General features: G+C 47.0%; 2 protein-coding genes across 6 annotated transcripts in view; one reads left to right on the forward strand and one right to left on the reverse strand.

Moving 5' to 3' along the window:
• The window catches only part of LOC123769302 (F-box DNA helicase 1-like), a 110,424-nt gene that overhangs the window by 85,992 nt on the left and 2,739 nt on the right, over positions 1–21,693 (forward strand). The gene's annotated exons all lie outside the window — the stretch shown is intronic.
• Positions 17,114–21,693, reverse strand: part of LOC123769133 (galactoside alpha-(1,2)-fucosyltransferase 1) — a 263,820-nt gene continuing 259,240 nt past the window's right edge. For all 5 annotated transcript variants that reach the window (XM_069309807.1, XM_069309808.1, XM_069309806.1 and 2 more), the window contains one exon: positions 17,114–20,076. In XM_069309807.1, the coding sequence (XP_069165908.1) occupies positions 19,889–20,076 (188 nt within the window). In that variant the 3' untranslated portion in view covers positions 17,114–19,888. The remainder of the gene's footprint in view (positions 20,077–21,693) is intronic.

Raw genomic sequence — 21,693 nt, forward strand, 5'->3', positions numbered from 1 at the left:
AGCCGTCCTCAACCTGAAGCACCGGGAGCGTTTATCTGTTCCTGAGGCGAGGCGCCAGGTTCGCCGGCTCCCGCCTTATGCTAATATCTCTTATGCTCGCGTGTTGCGCTCTTCCTCTCCTCGTCCTTCCCGCATTCCTCAGACTCACAACCGTTTCCGGGCCTTGGACCCTGATGCGCCCACTGCCCCCTCCTCTGTTCCTTTGGGTTCTCTCCCGAAGGATCCTCCTCCTGGTCCTCTGTCTGGGGTTCCCCTTCCTTCTACCCGGTCTGTCGTGTCTTCTGTGTCTTCTTCCTCGTCCCCTCCGATCCTCCTTCCCATCCTCTTCCTCCATCTATCGGCTCTCCCCGCCGCCTGTCGGTGCGGGCGGATGTCCATCGCTCTCCTAACGGCCGTCGTGTGTGCTCTCGTTCAGCTTCTCCTGGTGAGACACTGGAATCCGTTGCCCGGTACGTAGTTGCTGGGACACCGGTATCTTTAAGTCAGAAGCGTAAGCCTGGCTCCTCTCCTTCCTCTTCCCCGGCGGGTAAGAAGGCTTCGCTTTCTTCCTCAGCTCCTCCTTCTGGCTCTGTTGCTCCTTCCCTCCCGTTTCAGTGCTTGCGCCCCCTGTTCCTGCTATGGAGGTTTCTTTGGCCCCTGCTTCCTTTCGGTTTGCTGCTCTTGCTGGGGTGCGCTCCCCTCTTTCTACTCCCCCTCCTCCTGCTGCTGTCCTTGACGGCTCCTCTCCGTTGTCTCCTCCTCTTCCTCCTCCTCCTCCGGACCCTGCCCGCCCACCTCTGATCTGTTCTCCCGTTTCCTTCCCTCCGTCTTTGCTCAGTTTACCCATGCCCCCTAACCCTGACTTTGCTGACCCTCATCCCGACCCTGATATTCTTTAACGTGCTCTGTTGGTCTTTCGCCCTTGTTTCTTCCTTGTTCTCTGTTTTTGTCCTTTCTCTTCTCGTCGTTGTCCATTCTTCAGTGGAACGTTCGAGGTTATTACGCCAATGTCCTCGAACTCCAACTTGTGATTTCGCTGTTTTCGCCCCTTTGTGTCTGTCTCCAGGAGCCAATGCTTGGTGCTCGTCCTGGTCGTTTTCGTGGCTATTCCTTTCTCTCCCCCCCCCCCCAGATATTGCTGGGGCTTCTAATTCTTCTGCTCTTTTGATTCGGGCTGATGTTCCCTTTGTTCCTTTACTTTTTCCTTTGCCTCTCCATTGTTCTGCTGCTCGTATCTTTGTGGGGAAATGGTACACAGTTTGTTCCATTTATCTCCCCCCGAGTGTCCCGCTCTCTCTTCCTGATTTGAAACACCTCCTGGACTCCTTGCCGGAGCCTGTGCTCCTGCTGGGTGACTTCAATTGTCGTCATTCTCTTTGGGGTGACGTTCTGACGAATACCCGGGGTCGCCTCCTTGAGCCGTTTCTCCTCTCTTCTTCCCTGTCTCTTCTGAATTCTGGTGAGCCCACTCATTGGACTCTCGGACTCGCACCCTTTGTCTTGATCTTTCTCTCTGCTCTTCTCTCTTTACTTAGATTTCACGTGGCAGGTTCTTGATGACCTCCATGGAAGTGATCATTTCCCCATCCTTGTTTCCTTTTTCTCTTTTCGCCCTTCCCTCTCTTTCCCTAGGTGGCAGTTTGCTAAGGCAGACTGGACCCTATTTACCCTCAGTGCTGCTCTCCCTGACCTCTCCCTTCTGCCTCTCTCTCGCGCTCTCCTCCTTTTTCATGACACTGTCTTCAACGCTGCCCTCCGCTCTATTCCTCGCTCTTCCTCTCGGGGTCCACGGAAGTGCGTTCCCTGGTGGAATGCGGACTGTGCTCGGTCTGTCCGCTGTAAGCGTGCAGCCTGGAAGAGGCACCGCCGTAGGCAGACGACCGATTCTTTTCTTTTCTTTCGGAAAGCGAGTGCGGTGGCCCGTAGGGCCATCCGTACGTCTAAACGTGAATGTTGGGCATCTTATGTCTCAACAATTACGTCCGAGACCCCTCTGGCCCTGATCTGGAAGCGTGTCCGCAAGATAGCGGGTAAGTTCGTTCCCGATGTTTCACCGGTCCTTCACCTCCATGATACTCTTGTGGCGGACCCGTTGCAGGTCGCTTCCGAACTGGGTTCCCACTTTTCTTCTGTTAGCTCTGGTCTTCATCTTCCCCAATCTTTCCTTCTTCGTAAACCTGTCCTTGAGTCTCGTCCTTTAGATTTCTGCACTCATCTTCAGCTTCCCTATAATGATCCCTTCTCTCTCTGAACTTCGTTCTTCCCTGGCCCTCTGCGGTTCTACGGCGGCGGGCTCCGATGGTATTCATTATGAGATGCTTCGCCATCTCCCTCCGAGCACGTCTCAGTATTTACTGAGTCTGTATAATCGGATCTGGGAGTCGTCGTCAGTCCCTGAGGACTGGCTCGATGCCGTTGTCCTCCCTGTTCGCAAACCGGGGTCTCTGGGTACTTCCCCTAAGGACTTTCGCCCTATTGCTCTCACAAGTTGTGTCTGCAAACTCTTTGAACGTATGGTTAACGTTCGTCTGATGTGGTTCCTGGAACACCATCACCTCCTCTCCCCTTCTCAATTTGGTTTCCGCAAGTGCCGCAGCACGACAGATGTCCTGGTGAACTTGGAGGTCTATATTCGTACTGCTTTTGCTGCGAAGACCTCCGTTGTTGCCGTCCTTTTTGACCTAGAAAAGGCTTACGACACCACTTGGCGTTATCATATCCTATCTCAACTTCATTCTTTTGGCCTTCGTGGTCATCTCCCTCTCTTTCTCCGCAGCTTCCCCTCTCGTCGTTCTTTTCGGGTGCGCCTTGGTACCGCTCTCTATCCCTCTTTTCAGCAATACGAAGGTGTGCCCCAGGGTAGTGTTCTGAGCACTACTCTTTTTCTTGTTGCCCTCAATGGTCTTCTTTCCTCTCTTCCTTCTGGTGTCTTCTCCGCTCTCTATGTTGATGATCTTACCCTTTGTTGTCAGGGTGATGATTCGCCTCTCCTTCAACGCCGGCTTCAACTTGCGATTGATGCCGTGTCGTCTTGGGCCACAGGTCATGGCTTTAAGTTCTCTACTTCTAAGACTTGTGCCATGACTTTTACGCGGAAGCGGGTTGTTCTTCGTCCCTCTTTGTCACTTTATGGTCATCCCCTTGAATACAAAGATTCCGCGAAGCTTTTGGGGTTATTCCTTGACACTCGTTTGTCTTGGTCTCCCCATATCTCTTACCTCCGTGTTGAGTGCTCTAAGTCCCTTACCCTCCTTCGGGTCTTGTCCCATACTTCTTGGGGGGCAGATAGGCGCACTCTCCTTGCTTTACATTCCTCTCTCGTCCTGTCTAAGCTCGATTATGGTTGCCCTGCTTACTCGTCTGCTTCTCCTTCTACTCTTCGCCGTCTTGATGCTTTGCACCATACTGGGTTGCGCCTCAGTTCTGGTGCCTTTCGTTCGACTCCCGTCCTTAGCTTGTATGTTGACACTGGCTTCCTGTCTCTCCAGGACCGCCGTGATCGCTACTGTCTTCGCTATCTTGCGCGGTCCTTGCAACATCCTTCCTCTCGTCTCTGTCGTGCTTTAACTTTTACCCCTCCTGCGGTTCCTGTTCCTCTTCACCACCTCCCTCTTTCTGTCCGGTTATCTCGCCTGCAGGATTCTCTTTCCGTTCGTATTTCTGATGTTTCTCCTCGTGTTGTTCCTTCTTTGCCCCCGTGGAGGGTCCCTCTTCCGCGGTTTTGTACATCCTTGACTCGTATCACTAAAGCTTTTACCCCTCCTACAGTTCTAAAACGCCTTTTCCTCGAGCACTTTTCTTCTCACTCCCGCTCCGTTTCTGTCTTCACCGATGGGTCTAAGTCAGCGGACGGTGTTGGCTACTCTGTTGTTTTTCCTGATCGCACTTATATGTGTCGCTTGCCTCCGGAGACTAGCATCTTTACAGCGGAACTTTATGCTATTCTCTATGCTCTTCGTCTCCTGCTTTCTCGTTGTCAGTCTTCCTTTGTGGTTGTTGTTGACTCTCGTAGTGCCCTCATGGCTCTCGGGTGCTTTAATCCAGTTCATCCGGTAGTTGTCGAGATCCAGCATTGGCTGTTTCTCGTTCACAGTAAATTTAAGTCGGTTGAGTTTTGTTGGGTTCCCAGCCATATTGGCGTGTCTTTAAATGAGCGTGCGGATGCTGCCGCTAAGGAAGCTGTCCGCTCTTGTCACATCTCTCGTAAAGGCATTCCGTATTCCGACTTTTACCCGGTTATCCATTCCTCAGTCCTTACCCGTTGGCAGGCTTCTTGGTTGTCTGTTACTGGTAACAAGCTACGTACTCTTAAATGTTGTGTTTCCTCGTGGCCGTCCTCCTTCCACCGTAACCGGCGGTGGGAAACAGCTCTGGCGAGGTTGCGTATTGGCCATACTCGCTTAACCCATGGTCACTTGATGGAGCGCCCGCCCTGCTCCTTATTGTCCTAGTTGCATTGTCCCTCTTACGGTCGTGCATGTCCTTCTTGAATGTCCTGACTTCCAGGACGAGCGTGTGTCTTGCTTTCCGACCGCCCCTCGCGGTCACCTGTCCCTCGATAGCATTCTTGGTGACTCGGATACTTTTGATATCGTTCGCCTTATGCGTTTTTGTTCTCGTATTGGCATCCTTGGTGATATTTAGCGCCCTCTGATTATTTTGCGTATTTGATGGTGCTACATAGCCTTCCCGGTTTGGTGCCTTCTTTTGATAATTACTTACTTACTTAAGAATGGCACCAGGGAGGAGGGAGGCCTGAGGATGGTACCAGGGAGGAAGCCTAAGGATGGTACCAGGGAGGAGGGAGGCCTGAGGATGGCACCAGAAAGGAGGCCTAAAGATGGCACCAGGAAGGAGGCCTAAAGATGACACCAGGAAGGAGGAAGGCCTAAGGATGGCACCAGGGAGGAGGGAGGCCTAAGAATGGCCCCAGGGAGTAGGGAGGTCTAAGGATGGTACCAGGGAGGAGGGAGGCCTAAGAACCGAAGGCACGTCCGAGACACAGGCACCAGCACCAGCAGGCACATGGACCTCCGCCACCACGAACTGTGGAGACATCGACGTATCCGTATCCACACCGCCAATACCCGAAGACCCACAATCACTGAAGTCACCAACGTCGGCCCAGGCAGAAGACGAACGCCGGGAACGTTTGGGCACCGGCCGGATATCCTCAGAGCCGGTAGCAGACCCAGAAACACGGGTGCCACGAGCCGGGTGAACCAACGCCCGACACAGAACGGCAGCAGCCTCTACCACAGGGGGAACCGGGCCACACAGCAGGAGGCTCCGCAGCCACCCCAGCACCTAGCACATCCGGGACCTGAGTCACGGACACAGGGCCAGGCGCAGCATCAGAAGACGAGGAAGAAGACAGCGACGTCACACAGGGAGCTACAGGAAGGCCCACGGGAGCAGCTGGGACAGCGACAGGATCAGGCAGACCAACTGACGGTACCGCAATACCCGGAGGAGGGTCGGCAACAACCGGAGGAACGTCAGGCGTCTCCGGGGGAGCTGCAGCAGCAAACGGGACGCGCACCTCCTCATCATCATCAGCGGAGTCTGCCTCCAGTGGGAGCGACGGGAAATCCTCTTCTCGGAACCAGTTGACAGGAGCAGCTGGGGCCTCAGAGCACCTGGCAGCCTGATGCCCCAACAGGCCACACCGGAAACAGGTACGAGGCTGCCGGGCATAATACACCCGGACGTAGTATCTCATAAGCCGGACAGAAGAAGGTATATCCGACCGCAGGCGCATCCCCAACGTGCGAATGTTCGTTCGCCTCCTAGCATACCACCCCGAGGAGAGCGTGTTCACCCGCACGCTGACAACAGTACCAAACCCCCCGAAATAACGCCGGAGGAGGTCATCAGGGAACTCCAGGGGCGCACCATGGACACTGACTTAAGTCTTAACTGCTGTATCTGTAAAGTTCATTCCTGTGCAGGACACAGGAATAGCATTCCTGTGCCACCTCTCCACCATGAAGGTCACCTTCACCTCGCCTGAAGAAGCTATCTCTGCTACTACCAACAATGGCTTCCGGTGCTGCGGTATCGCTTGCAGACCCCGACAAATCAGCAAAGAACACTACTACCAGCTTCGACAATGTTGTAAGTGTTATAGCTACGAGCACTTTACGAAACACTGTCCATCTCAGGACCAACGGTGCAGCAAGTGGGCCGAGAATCACCACTTCAAACAATGCACCAGCGACTTTCTCCAATGCCTTCTCTTCCAAGGTCACCATACTGCCATCTCTGCTGAGTGTCCATGAAGACGTGAGGATGTCCGACGCCAGGCAAGCCAACATCACTCGGCGTGCACCATCAACATTCAACATGCAAGCCGCCAACTTCCCTGAGCTTCCGGGTGGGGGCGGAGCTTCTGCATAGCCTGCAAGCCATTGCGGGCCTAGCTCCCAGTCCGCCAAACAATCAACGACTCTAACAGCCACAACAGACACTACCTCTCTCTGGCCAATCAACGAACCAGCCTTCACCACACCAACTGCTGTCCCCCAACATCTATCATAGTATTATCTTCTAACTCATCCGCCTGGCTGAAATGATGGCAGGCACGAACTGCAAGGAATTCGTATGAACTCTAAACATACTATACGCTGCCAATGGTCTACTAACATTTAATGTTCCTGAGGAGCTCTTCACTATTACAGCTTCAACTATGACTTCAGCTACAAATACTATTTCAGCCCCTGATATCACAATCTCTCCAATAGCACTGACAGATATCCTGTCTGCTGACGCCCACCCTTTGCAATCCGCTACAGCTACTGCTACAGATCCTGCAACGTCTTTGCATACTGCCACTCCAGACCAACCATCTACTACTCTCTCTGCACCTGTGACTACACCAGATTCACCAACACCTACACCTGATGCTTCTACAGACCTCCACTTGTCTTCCGATAATGACTCTACTGCCTCTGATGACAATGAAGAACACTTACCTCCCTCAGAACTGGCATATACCAGTGACTCTCCAGCAGTCATGGAACTACATCTTCAACGTGAAAAAACTACACCTGGATCTCCTGAATACAGACGGCTCACCAGCTGTATATATAACAAGAGCTATGAAGAATACTTGCAGACTGAGCCAGAAAAGAAGACGTTCTGGATAAAAGCCGACACCTTCGTGTTGAGGAATGTGAATGAATCCACACTGACCCCTGAACTTTTCCCTAAGGACTTCGTCCAAGTGTACAAGGTGTGTTTGAATTGTACAAGATGTTTGATGGTGTGATGGTGTACAAGAAACACCATCAAATGATTGCCAGAAGCAAGAAGTAGTAGAAGAAAGAAGACACAAGAAAGAAGAAAGAAGTCTCAAGAAAGAATAAACAAAAAAGAAGAAAGAAGACACCACCAGAAAACAGACTGTCACCAACTAAAATGATGAAGCACTGCTACTGCCACCTTTCCTTACCAACTCGGCGCCTAACCAGTTGTGGGGTTGTTTCAGCATCGACTCAAGACACGCAGCTGGGTCAAGCCCTGGCACGTTTCTCTACAACTGCAGCATTTCCTCTCACCGACATCTCGTCAGCTGTCCCCATTTCAAGGCTCCCCCTAATGGGTTTCTTATTCTGTATCTTATTGTATTGTATTGCCTGCCGCATAGGCATAAAGATAAAGATAAACGCATAGATATAAATGCACACTCTCATGCACCTAGCACTGCCAGGTGGGTAAAAGTTGAGCAGAAGACTAGCTTCATTCTACATTGTCACACCCCACTTCCATCTTGGTAATATATACCGAGAAAAGACGGTAGGCAGTTCCAGTGATGCGGTAGTCATTGATTCACCATCATCATGATCTACCACATCAAAGACCAGTTTCGGGGGGAAACCAGATTATCCGGGCCCCAAATGCCTTAGAAAATTGGTGACATTACGAATGATGCTCCATTGGACATCCGCGACGATGCCGACTGAGCTGTACTTGTCTATTGAAGCGAGGAAACTCTGGAGCAACTGTTTGCACCAGAACACCAGGACGCTCTACTCAACTATGACCTTATCATCCTACCTACTCGACGCTACCTGTCCGAATGAACCATTTTCGTCAGCCACATCAGTGTCTACATCACCACCCAAGACCCTGACACCATACTTGATAGCATCAACACAAGGAACTGAGCTCTGACTGCAGTTAAAGTCAAGATCATTAAGAACGACGACAGCTCACGGCCTACCTTAAGGTTACATTCTCAACAGCTGCAGCAGCGACTCAAGCAGTGCAAAATGGATTCAGATGCTTGGATATTTCCATTACTCAGGACACTGTCAAGAAAAAGCGTTACTACATCGTTCGCCAATGCTTTAAGTGTTACAAATACGACCACGACACCAGTAACTGCCCACAAGCAGAGGCAAAGTGCAGCATTTGCACCTAAGATCATCACTTCAAAAACTGCCAGTCACACAGCAAATTGTGTCTCAATTGTAGAGGAGCTCACACCGCCGTCTCCATGGACTGCCAAGTACGACTTAACGAAATCAAGAAAACAATAACTGCCAACCCAACAACCAATCATCCGGCGAGCTTCAATATCCAGACTACGTCGTTCCCAGTGCTTCCCAACGCTTCTGCTTCTGCTACACAGCCGTCCACACCGTCGCAACTTGCAACCGTCACGTTTGGAATGACATAACAAACAGTTTGGATTTCGGCCTCACCGGTCCACTCACGACGCCTTAAACATCATGACCAACTACCTCAGTATCAATCAGCACCAAAGACTTAAGACTGCACTCATCACTAAGGACGTTGAGAAGGCCTTTGACACTGTTCGGCATGACGGCCTAACATTCAAACTATGCAACAACTTTAATCTTCCTCTTATCACCACCAAACTTCTTTCTAACTACTTAGACAATAGGACAATGAGAATTAAGTTCCTCCGACAACACTCTGATTACTTCAACTTACACACCGGTGTTCCCCAAGGCTCTGTTCTTGCCCCAACACTCTACATCCTATACATCAACGACATTCCTGACCCTGTTCATCACACTTCATTAACCATATGCTACGCCGATGATGTCTCTCACCTTGTCACCAGCAACACCATTGATACACTAACAAACAGAGCACAAACAGAACTTGATGTTGTTACTGAATGGGAGTACAACTGGCGTATCAAAACCAACTCCACCAAATCCAAAATCACCTACTTTTTCTGTAAAAGAACTATTCGCCCTATTCCTCTTAAACTCTATTCATACACTCAAAATCCTACTTATATCTCTGTGTCTCCCTCCTCCTTGGACTCACATTTGATCGACAACAAATGTGACAACAAATTTTTCCTTGGCTCTTCTAGCAAGGAAAAACTGTACAGACTTAGATTTGCAAAACCTGACACAAAAATGCACCTTTACAAAGCACTTATTAGACCTCTCCTAACATATGCTCCACTAGTTCTTTCTCTATCTGCACGTATTAACAAACTAAAGCTTCAAAGAATACAGAATAGAGCACTAAGATGGGTACTCAACACCCGATGGCAAGAGTTTAATACCGGTCAAAATCTCAATGAAAGTACGAACATTCCTGCCCTAAATGTCTACTGGAAAACTTTATCAGACAAACAAATTGATAGACTACTCACTTATCATGAACAACACATTGATTTTCTCCTACACACTCTCAGACAACCACGAAACACTCATGACCTCTTCTTTACCATCCATGATCCTCCTCCTAACTCTGTGTTTCGTTAAACTTTAGCTCTCAACACTCAGCATCCACCACCATTACATATTCAGCTCTCAACAACCAGCACAAACCATCCGTAAAAGTTCAGCCCTGACGCTCTTGAGCCAATCACTGCGATGTTGTGAGTTTTGTGATGTCCCTGTTGTTGTCACTGAAACACCCGACCGAGTCCCTGCCTCGAATGCCACAACCAAACGACACGCAGCTGGGTTTAGCCCTGGCACTTTTTCTCCTACAAATCTTCTTCCTCTCACCCCCTTATCTTCTTCTGTCCCCACTTCCAAGCTCGCCCCACGTGCATCTTCTCCTGTATTTTCAGATTCAGATTTAGAATGACATATTCAAGCAGGAGAGGAAGCTTGCACCTAGCACTGCTGGGTGGGTAAAAATTGAGCAGCAACGAGATCACTTCCCTCCTGATCAGTAGTGTGGTGCCCTCAAAACGGCATCATCCTGATCACGGTTAAGGTGAAGTTCCGAGGAACTAACACCAGATACACCAAGGCCGAGATCATTGACCTATTGAGGTCGACCTCAGGGGTAGCACCCATCGACATCGCTATGGAAGAAACCGGACCCCAGATACTGTTCAGCTGTGCAGTAGCACTCGAGGCCCTGTTCACCACGGAAACGCTCACGGCTCTAGAGGCGAAGGGCTTAATTAACACTCCTACCTCCCTATCACTTCCAAGCAGTGAGGACAATCTTCATTTACAGAGTGAGCGACATCATTGCTGAACAACCCATTGCTGAGATCGTAAAGAGCATCAACGCTCAGAATCAATCCCTCAGCCATCTCGGCCCACCTCATCCAGCAAGGTGAGAATGGGAAGCCCACCCTCACGGTCACTCTCAAGACTCCGGCAGAGGCTACTCTTGCGACCGACAATGGCCTCAGATGCTTTGGTGTGGCCTGCACACACCACCAGAGGCTAGGCAGCGATATTTCTGCCTGCGCCAGTGCTTCAAGTGTTATCAATACACTCACTATTCTCAGAAGTGCCTCAACCCTCTGCAGAAATGCAGCATCTGTGCTGACGACCACCATTACAGGACCTGCAAAGCCACTACCAAGCGTTGTTTACTCTGCAACGGTGACCACACAGCCGTCTCTCAAGACTGCCCCACCAGACAAGCGGAAATCAAGAAAATGACTGACGCCAGATCACGAAATTCCACTACAAGATCGAAAGCATTCAACATACAAGAAGCCTTCCCAGCACTCCCGACAAGTGGCGCCGCGAACGGCGCGCAACCAAACTACTGGACCAAGACGACACCTCTCAACCAAGCCAGCCAGCCGTCCTCACTCACGCCGCCACCAGCCACCCTTGACAGCACTGTTGCAGCTCTGATTCACTTCGCATCAGAAATGTCAGGTGGATATCTCAAGAAATGGTACAAAATACTGAACGATTTGTACAAGTTCAACAACCTTCCGACCTTTGTGATACCGGAGGCCATGTTTACCGATGGCCCCCCTCCACCAGAGTCCGACCCCACGCCAGAGACGCCTGTCAACCCAGACCCTATTGCTCCAGTCATACCTGCGACTACATCATTTGCAACGATACTGCCACCAACTGCTCCTGCAGACCTCAAAATGTCTTCTGGAGACGACACCAATGCCTCTGTTGACATTGAAGCACACTCACCACCCTCAGACCAGGAGTTTGTAATGTGATGAAAATCCGGTAATAGAAGCAATGTTTCAACGGCGTGACAGAACTACAGTTGGATCTCCCGAATTCAGACGGATCTCCAGCCAGATATATAACATGAGGACAGACCTCATGAAGCAGAACTATCCAGGAGAAAAATGCAGTCTCGCTAATGACATAATCTTCGAGGAATGCGATGAATCTACACTGTCATCCGAACTCATTCAAAGTGACTATGCTGAGTACAAAAATCAGATGATCACACGAAGCATGAAGAAATAGAAGCAAAAAATAAGAAAGAAGAAAGAAGAAGCACCACATAGAAGCAAGAAGAAGAAGAAGAAAGAAGAATGAAGACACCACCTGAAGACAGATTGTCTCTACCTTGAATAAAGAAGCACTGCCACTGCCGGCTTCCAGACCCGCCTCCCATCCTAGCCAGATGTGGGGTTGTTGCAGCATCGATACATTGACACGCAGCTGGGTCAAGCCCTGGCACTTTCTCTTAAACTTCAGCATTTCCTCTCACCGACTTCTCGTCAGCTGTCCCCACTTCAAGGCTCGCCCCATGGGCGAGCCTTGAAGTGGCTTCTGGTGAAGTAGTGAAGTGGTCTTACAGCCTTCTCCTGTATTATTGTCTGTCTTGTCTGTCTAATGACATACAAGAAATGTCGACAACTCTGTCCTATCAGCACCTAATACTATCAATCTCTCTCAGGACATTTCACACAGGAATGCTATTACTGTAATGGAAATATACCCAGTGTCCAATACAAAACACCTCAAAATCCAATGTTCCTCCCCTACAGAAGCTCAAAAACTCTTGCACCAAGGGATAAAAATCCTCAGCACCAGCACTCCTCCCTATCTCATTAGTCCAGTCGACTATCTTCCTTTGCTGCAATGTTTCAAATGTTACAAATACAGTCACGAAACTCGAAAATGTAAAAGCCCACAGATTTATTCTAAATGCTCTGCAGAAGGCCATTTTTATACTCAGTGCTCTGGCACTACCTTAAAATGCATTAAATGCCAAGGTGTTCATTCAGCAGTTGACAAATCTTGCCCTCTGAGAAAACAAACCCTAAAACCTCTTCGCAATAACCAACCTCGCACTCATGCACACCCTCATTCTTCTTCAACCTCCCATAACCCATCTCATCACCAAACAGCATCAGCCTTCTCCATGTCCTATGCCAGTGTCCTTAATGCTTCACCTCACCAGCAACATCATCTCCATAATACTGCACAACAAACTCAGTCCTCTCCACCTCTCTTCCCTCACCCACCACCTCCACCTTATTCTCCTCTTCAGAACCTTTCATATGAACGAGTCACCGCCTGTGTACAAGCTTCTTACTTGAAGGCCAAGGACGATGGCCGTGACTTTGCCGACTATCTTCCTATCTTTCTCACTCACAACGGTCTTCCTAGTATCTCTGTTCCTCCTACTCAGCTATTGCGCTCTGCTCCATTCTCAACTACAGTCCTCACTCCACAAAACACCATGACTTCAGTTGAGGAAACTACCACAGTACCCCAACAACTTCCTACAGACCCAATTCTGACCGCTACAGAAAACGGAACCACACAGCAGACGGCAGACCCTAAACTATCCCAAACTGACTCATGCATGTCTCAAGTAATCTCACCCTCATCTTCCAGCATTGTTCCCTCCACTTTCAATCTCACTTCTAACACTACAACTTCCATTGCTTCCCACCTGGCCTCTGTCAACACGCCTTCTGCCATTTTTCATCCCCCACCAGCTCCAATTATTCCTAATGTAACTGTGGAGGGAACCACATTCAAAATGCCTGCCAGGGAATATTTCTTATGTTAACCGCTCCTGATTGGTGGGCGGCAGTCCGACGCCGTGCGTCTGCGCATCACCCGCGCGCATGCGTGAAGGCGAGAGGGAGGCCAGAGAAGAACTGCACCTGACCGCAGAAGGGCCTGTTAGTGACCCTCCCTGGACGGTGGTTATCCAGCACCTATATTGGCCAGCTACCATTGGACCTCGCCCATCCTCGCCCCTAGAAGCCGTCGTATTGCTTCAGCCCTCCTGTGAGAAGACTCCAGCTCAAGGTGAGCAACTGTCTCCCGTTTTATGCCCATTTCTGTGTATGTTGATTACCACGTGGTTGGTCGGCCATAACCCTAGGTGACCGCCTCCACACTGGCGCAGAGAGTAATCGGCCTACACGGTGATCAAGAGGAACTCGCAATGCTGTACGCATCATTATCCTGCTGCATGTGATTGAGACTTCGTGTTCAACATTACAGTAAAATTTACTGTCGTCGGTCGCACCTTAGATGTTCACCAGTTTGCTAGGACTTGATTTATGCTTTCCAGCTGCGTTGTCTGAGATATTGTGATTCCTGATTCCAGTATCTGTGCTTTATTTCCCATTTCTTGCATTTCCCTGTGATTTTATATACTTCGTCATATCTCTGTTCCTGATTCAAGAGTGTTCTACAACCTTCTTGCATCCAGCAAGTTTCTCGACGTTAGATTCATTTCCCAGATTTTTTGCCCCTTTTGCAGTATCAATTTTCTCTATTTTTGGCAATTTTCTCTATTTTTTGTGAATTTTGGTGAATATTCATTGTTTTCAAGACGATCCCATCACCAAGCCACGTCGCGGCCATACTTGTTCCTACATGCTGCCAGCCCGCCCCACCTGTTGGAAATTTCCAACACTAATACAACACTGTTGTATTATTATTAATCATTACTAAATCTACTAATCACTGTAGTAACTAAAATTAACCAACCGTAGAGTTCACATGTATTAATAATTGTATCTGTACAATAATGCTAGAATTCTTACGTCACCAGACGCCAGTATTGCGTCAGATTCCACCATAATAAACACATCTATATCCAGTGTGTCAGAGAATTGAGTTTGATTCTCTAAAACCAACAGTGTTCTGAGTGATGATTATTTACCGATAACCTGACTCCCAAATAATGCCAAATAGAGCGTTTCTAGTTACAACTGTTATCTGGCAATAAATTTAACGTCACGCGTGAATGCCAGGGAGAGCATTAAATTCATCTCCATTGCTCGTTTACCATCGTAAAACGAGCAAATAATAATATTTAACTCCTCTGAATAATAAACCCGTCATTATCCAAGCATTTCAGTCGCAACTGCGAGAAATGATATTATTCGTAGTAAATAATTTGTGTATCAAATGCGAGACGAGGCGGGCAGAGGAGACGCCATTAATCGAGCAGACGCCACCGAGAGCATGTGTAGGCGTCCACGAGGGAGGAAAGTCGCCACTGTGAGGTGTGAAGAATTGTTGCAGAATATAGCAACTTAGCTGGTGTCAGTGTCACAGGATACATCGTGGTGAATCGTCAACGAGAATTAACTTGACGTTCAGCCCGGAACCTGTTAATTTGTTCCGTGTAGCCCAATGTGACCGGCCAGAGAAGCGCGTCGACATCTAGGCTAGGCTCGACGCCACGTGTTCGTTATTACGACGCCAGAACCTAGGACGCGAGCTTCGGCAAGCCTCAACTTACACAGTGCCCTATTAGCTAAGTACCTTTATTCCCTTTTGATGCATCATCAGAGATAGGTTATAGCAGGGTAGCTTGTCGTCACGCCGAGCGACTAAAATAAAATACAGGTTATTATCTGTTTTCACTCTCCATCACCAATTTCTTGAACATAGATATTTAGCAGCCTAATATGTTGCTACTGAATATATCTTGATTTACAGCTTGCGTGTGAAGACTTCCCCGAGCTGTTACTTGCCCGTGTTAATCATCTCCCAGTGTTCCATGATGAGTTCAGGAGATTCCTAGGATGATTCATGACTGATGTCTGGGAAAACGTCTTCAAGCTAAGACCCTTTTCCGTATTCCATTAATTAAATTATCTGTGATTAATTATTACCATAGATCACTGTTTCACTGGATTTAACACATGTTTATTATAATCTTTAATTTCTGATATGCATAGTCTATGTTCTTATTGGTGACATTTTTATTGATTCTATAATTGGTCATAGGATTAGGTTATTACATAATGAACTGGTGTACGAACCACACTAGTTCCTAGACATATATGATGTTCTAGTAATACCCCCCCAATGTAGGTGTTTGAGGCTTTGATTCAGTTAAATTATATACAGCCCATTAATTATATAAGTGATTATATTCTCTAGTATTTATCCATAGTTACTGGTTCCTCTAGGAATTTTCTAATGATCACATTTTATTAGTTTCCCTCTTTACTATAAAAGCAGGTGGTCCTTCGTAATTGAATTCATTACATTATTAATTAAATAAATAGAGTCAAGCCCCAAATGTCCCACACCACCTGTTGGCGTCTGCTCTACCAGTTGGCGTCCGTCCCACCAGTTGGCGTCCCTCCCACCAGTTGGCGTTTCCACTTACCACTAAGGTTGTACCATCGATTTTCTTTGCATTTACTATTTTTTTCTGGATATTCTATATCAGAATTAGGAGTATTCAGTATTTTTGTGATTATAATAGAAGTGAGGAGGAAGTTACTAACTCACGGATTCAGCCTTCGTTCACAAGCATATCCGGGCTCAGTGTTATTGTTTACTCACGGTCGCGGAGGACTCAGTGGCGAGTCGACTGCTAGCAGCTGTGGAGTGAGGATGTTTACCGACCCTCCGTGGCTGTTGGGGTTGTTTGCCGTTTTGGTTGCCAGGTGGTGTGGGAATCTCTGCCCTCCCAGTTTTGTTGCCTGCCTGGCTGCGTGTTGACGTGGCGGTTCTGACATGGGGAAGCCATCTTCCTCCTGTTGTGCATGTGAATTCCGTGGGCCTGGAGTTCACTTGTAAGTCTGGTTATACGACCATCGAGATGGTGATGTGTGACATGCTTCATATCCCGGTGGTGGCTATTTACGGCGTGGAGCTTGTTACGGCCCACCGGGTTGTTATTAAGTTCGTGAGGGAGGAAGAGTACCGGGTCTTCCTCCTTCGGTACGGGGGGCGTACGTTGTCGTTGCCGGATGATGCCGGTTCTGTGGCGATTTCGGACCGCAGTGGTGCCCTGACTTAAAGGATTCTGTTCGTTTATGGTGGTGACGACGTGGGTGGCAGCTTTTTCAGAGAGGAAGGAGCTCACTCTCCTGACAAACCATTATAAACGAATAGAATATTTTCTAGGCTACTAAACAAGTAGAAAGAAGTACTACTAAAACAAATGGCTACTAAATTCCACCCAAGTAAATGTAAGGTAATGAAACTAGGGGGAAAAGAAATAGGAGACCAGACACTCAATACCGAATGGGAGATGAAATCTTTCGTGAAATTGACAGAGAAAAATCTGGGAGTTGATATCTCACCAAACCTGTCTCCTGAAACCCACATCAAAAGAATAACATCGCCGGCATGTGTGAAGGTGGCTATCCTCAGAACTGCCTCCAGAAACCTGTTTATTGAATCATTCAGAGCTTTGTATACCACGTATGTAAGACTAATCCTGGAGTATGCGGCCCCAGCTTGGACCCCGTACCTTGTCAAGCACAAGACGAAGCTGGAAAACGTTTTGAGGTATGCCACTAGGCTAGTCCCAGAACTAAGAGGCATGAGTTACGAGAAAAGGATGAAAGAACTGCTGCATGTGATTATTGTGGTATATCTCACTATGCACTAGTGATTCAGGATGGTGGTGTGAGTAATAAGTTTTAAAATTATTATTCCTTAATAAGACAGTAAAATACATGTGGTCTTCAAATAATTTATTTTTTATAGTGTCACATAAATAAATAAATCTGATTAGAAGCCTTAACATTATCACTTCATTGCTCAAGTCAATAGCTGTAATATTCTTAATCCCACCAATTACAGGACATCAATGCCGAGGCCAAAGTTTTAACACTCACTGTGGCCATTGAGTGTTACATTAGGTATTAACATGCCATATACATGCCAGTTGAGTAACACTAGATATTAACATGCCATATAAATTTTGCCATTTTGATGAATCAGAATTACGGAACACAAGTTAAGGGTGAAAAACACTCAAATGAGATATCTGCAGAAATTCTAATTAAAAACAGGAATTTTAAAGTAATTCAGGCACACAGGTTCAAAACGAAATCCCACAACAACCAAGTTCTGAAGCTAACGCTGGCCTCACCGGAGCAAGCAACACAAGCTTGCAACTTAGGCTTCTCTGTCTTTGGCATCAAGTCTGACCCTGACCAAATCATTCTACAGAGGTTTCACAAACTCAATGTTTCAAATGCTTCCAGTATGACTACTACTTCAATCCATGCAACATTGAAACTCCCAAGTGCAGCAGGTGTGCAGGGGAACACAACTACAAAGAATGCACAGGCCCAATGACCAAGTGTGCACTGTGCAATGGTGCACACATTGCAATCTCCCACCTATGTTCTCATAGACAGGATGCAATGAAGCAAGCACAAGAAACTGTGACAGCTGCTCGTCAACAAGCAGCAACCACCATTCCTGCCCCTCCTCCACCAATAAACGCTTGCGTGACTCCAACAAACAACAAGCACAATTCCCAGGGTGGCAGGCCCAGTCGGTCGCCCAAGAGGAACATCAAAGCAACCAACAGCCCATTGACCTCACGGTTATACCTGGAAAACCCCAGAACCAACCGCAGCAGGCCTCAACACCTAACCCACTCGCAACAAATCCCGATCCTAAACCCAGCTTAGGAGCGGAACTCTTAGCATTTGCCCAATTTGCATTTCCACACAACCCGGTGAAGGTCCTGGGATTCTGGAACTCACTCAGGAAGGGCAATGGCCTGTCCCCTATCCACATGTCCGCGGACTCGCTCGCCTATCTGACACAGCACAACAGCCGCCGACCAGGCCCATGCACCCCCCCCCCCTCCTAAGTACTATCCACCTCCTGGCCACAGCCAACATCCAAGTGACACCAAACTCCCAGAATCACCGCGGCCCCTCCATCCCGGTAGCCTGGCAAACACCCAGTTCGAGAATTACTACAGTAGACCCAACTAACAATATTATAGTCAGTGCCATCACACGCACTCTTGTCATAAGAAACCCTGGATGCATACAGCGCCCCACGCACTGCAGTCCAACACACTGCAGTTCCAAGAGGCGCAGGGCCAACACTCGTATCAGCTCATCCCCTAAGGACAGGGTAAGGGCAGGTGTTCCCCCTAATACTCCATCTGAGAGTGACTCCAGCACTACAGACGTGAACATAGAGAACAATAGCGACCACGAAGATACCCCAATTGCACGGCAACGTGCGGAAAACCCCACCCAACCTTCTATCGGATCCGAAAACGTGATCCCTGGCCCAAAAGACCTGTCCTCCACCCTCACACACATCAGAAGCCAAACCGAAGTTAACAAACACTGGCACTCGAGCCAAACAAACACATACTGCACACAACCAATAATGGGGATCACATTCCTTCAAGTGAATAACAGACATTACTTCAACAACAGATACCTCTTCACCCTGGAGGTTGCCAGACATTATTTTACTCAATGAAACAGCAGCTCGACTGGACCAGCACATCTCTCTTTGGAGATATTCCACTAGGGAAATCAACAGGGGGGTGGCAATCCTAGTAAAAAGAGTTTTTTTTTTACCGACCCATCTGAGGATGGGTCGGTAAATGAGTTAAGGGTGAAGAGGGAGAACGGCCTACTGACATAGCTCGAGTGCATGGAGGAGTTGTGTAAAACCCTGGTTTGTGTCTCGGAGTGGCTGCAGGATCCAGTAAGACAGTAGAACTTCGGTTTCAGCTCTTTTGACCATGTAGTAGCTCAGTCGATTAAGGCAGCGTCTGGGATGCTCCTGGGCGTAGGTTCGAATCCTCGTCACGGCCCTTGTGGATTTGTTGATTTGTTAATCATTCTCCAATAAAAAGTGACCAGACACATCCATGATCAGACCTTCCCAAGACCTCAAATATTAAGTGGTCTGCCAGATGACCCAGATAGTGGTCCATCCCGGACCCGGATTAGGTATTTTTTATTATACCTAAAAATAAATAAATAAATAAATAAATAAATAAATAAATAAAAAAAATTGTGCTACCAGATGAGTAACCACCTGATGTTACTAAGATTAATCTCCTGCAGCCAACTCCATCGGCTCTAGGGCTTCCAGACACCAGCTAGGACACAAACACTAGTCACCCAGCCAATGTACTGACAACCCAACGTAACACATACCCAAACAAACGTTACACACATATATGCCAACCCATGGTGAACAGGCTACCGAACTTTCAAACCTCCTTTCTCTCTCTACTCCCGCATCCTCTTCCATAATTTCCCTTCCCCATCTCTCTACCTCCCTCAACCTTTCCAAACCCTTTGGACATCAAAGTGAAAGCGAACCCTAACAAAAAGCTAGACGAATCTAATTTTTATGTATCTATTTACTGGATAAGGCATTGCATGAAATCACTAATGATTCAATGTTCCATTTAAAACGCATATGTTCCTAATGAAACAGCTGGTTGATGATATGAGCTAATTCCTGGATATCGATTGTAAGATCGTAGAGTTTAAACAGGGAAAAACAGGCCTGTCTTTATTGTCAGGGTAGACGATGATGCCTGCACCAAGGAAGGCACTGACGAAGCCATAGGTTCCGTACGTTATCACGTGGTGGTCTCCGAGGGACAGCAAAGCCATGTCCAACACAGGATCTTTGGTACCTGTAAATTTCAAGACTTATTAGAAGTAGAAGAAACACTCGATTCAACAAATTTTAAGGAAATATCATTTTAGCCTATCACACTGGAAATCCTTGGAAATAAACTAATCAGGACAACGAATTCCAATTTTTACTGTTAGTCTGAAAGTCTTGAGCGATATGGCTAGAAAAGACTTCTAACATTAATTGCCACATGTGAGAAAGTTAAGAATAAGTGCATCTCATTCCTAGTGACGTTCTATAAGTAATCAGTCCAGATAGATTCATGTGGAAAATTTCAAATCAAGAACTTTTAGGCTAAGAAATCTTAGTTTCAAAATGAATCTCTTCAAAAGATCCCATGCTTAAAGGTTTCCAATATTATGGTCTCACATAGTAAGGGCAGAGTCCAGGTGTAAAATATGGACCTCTGGATCCAAGTTTTCTCAAGTCTTTATATCTTGGTGATTGGTTAAGGCTAAAATACCTAAGGCTTCGATGTTTCTGGTTAGATATTGCAATATTTAGTCGGTGAGGAGCACCAAAGAATCTAAGCCAAAAGTACTTCCAAAACTCGCGGAATGCACTATCTGGTTTGGGATACGGTAGGGATACTGTTAGGCTCATCATAGTTTAGTCGGTAGTGCGTTTACCTGGGAGTATATATATATATTAGTTCTGAAGTTCACAAAATAAAGGACCACAGGCCAGGAGATCTCAGTCTTAATTGTGCCAAAGATCAGAGGGTTGAAGTAAATATGCATGAGATCAAATGGGCAAAAACAAGTATTAAGGGAATTTACTAGTTAGTTACATGGAAGGTCTCATACCACAGGTGCCGTTTCTGGGGATTTGATGTGAATAGACGTTTTGACTAATAAGTCATTATTTTAGAAGTCTCATATAAGAAACACTGAAACACGAAGCACTCAGGGGGCCCTCAGTTTGCATCAAAGTAACGAAACTCTAAAATTAAAATATATTTTACCAGTGCGCGTTTTCAGTGATAATTCAGTTCATAATTTGATACGAAGAGGTTTCAGCCCAAATAATTCCTAATCGCCGGCATTTATATTTATTAGGATATATGTTGAAATAATAAAATTAAAATAAGATCATGTAAAGAAATATTACACTGTAGAAGGTGATGTACGATCTCAAAACATCAGTTAAAACTGTCTCATACTTCACAATACATCAGATTACAAATGTAAGATATATCAGGTTACACATGTAAGATATGCTAGGTTACAAATGTAAGAAACATCAGGTTACAAATATAAGATACATCAGGTTACAAGTGTAAGATATGTCAGGTTACAAATGTAAGAAACATCAGGTTACAAATATAAGATACATCAGGTTACAAGTGTAATATATGTCAGGTTACAAATGTAATACACGTCAGGTTACAAATGTAAGATACGCCAGGTTACAAATGTAAGATACGTCAGATTACAAATGTAAGATACGTCATGTTACAAATGTAAGATATATCAGATTACACATGTAAGATATGTCAGGTTACAAATGTAAGACACATCAGGTTACAAATATAAGATTCGTCAGGTTCATCACTTCAGAACATTTTACACCTGAAGATCTCAGGTTAAACTATTTGTTCCCATTCAAAAAGAGA

This window comes from Procambarus clarkii, chromosome 66 (assembly GCF_040958095.1).
Source record: "Procambarus clarkii isolate CNS0578487 chromosome 66, FALCON_Pclarkii_2.0, whole genome shotgun sequence".
In the NCBI taxonomy this organism is placed as follows: domain Eukaryota; kingdom Metazoa; phylum Arthropoda; class Malacostraca; order Decapoda; family Cambaridae; genus Procambarus; species Procambarus clarkii.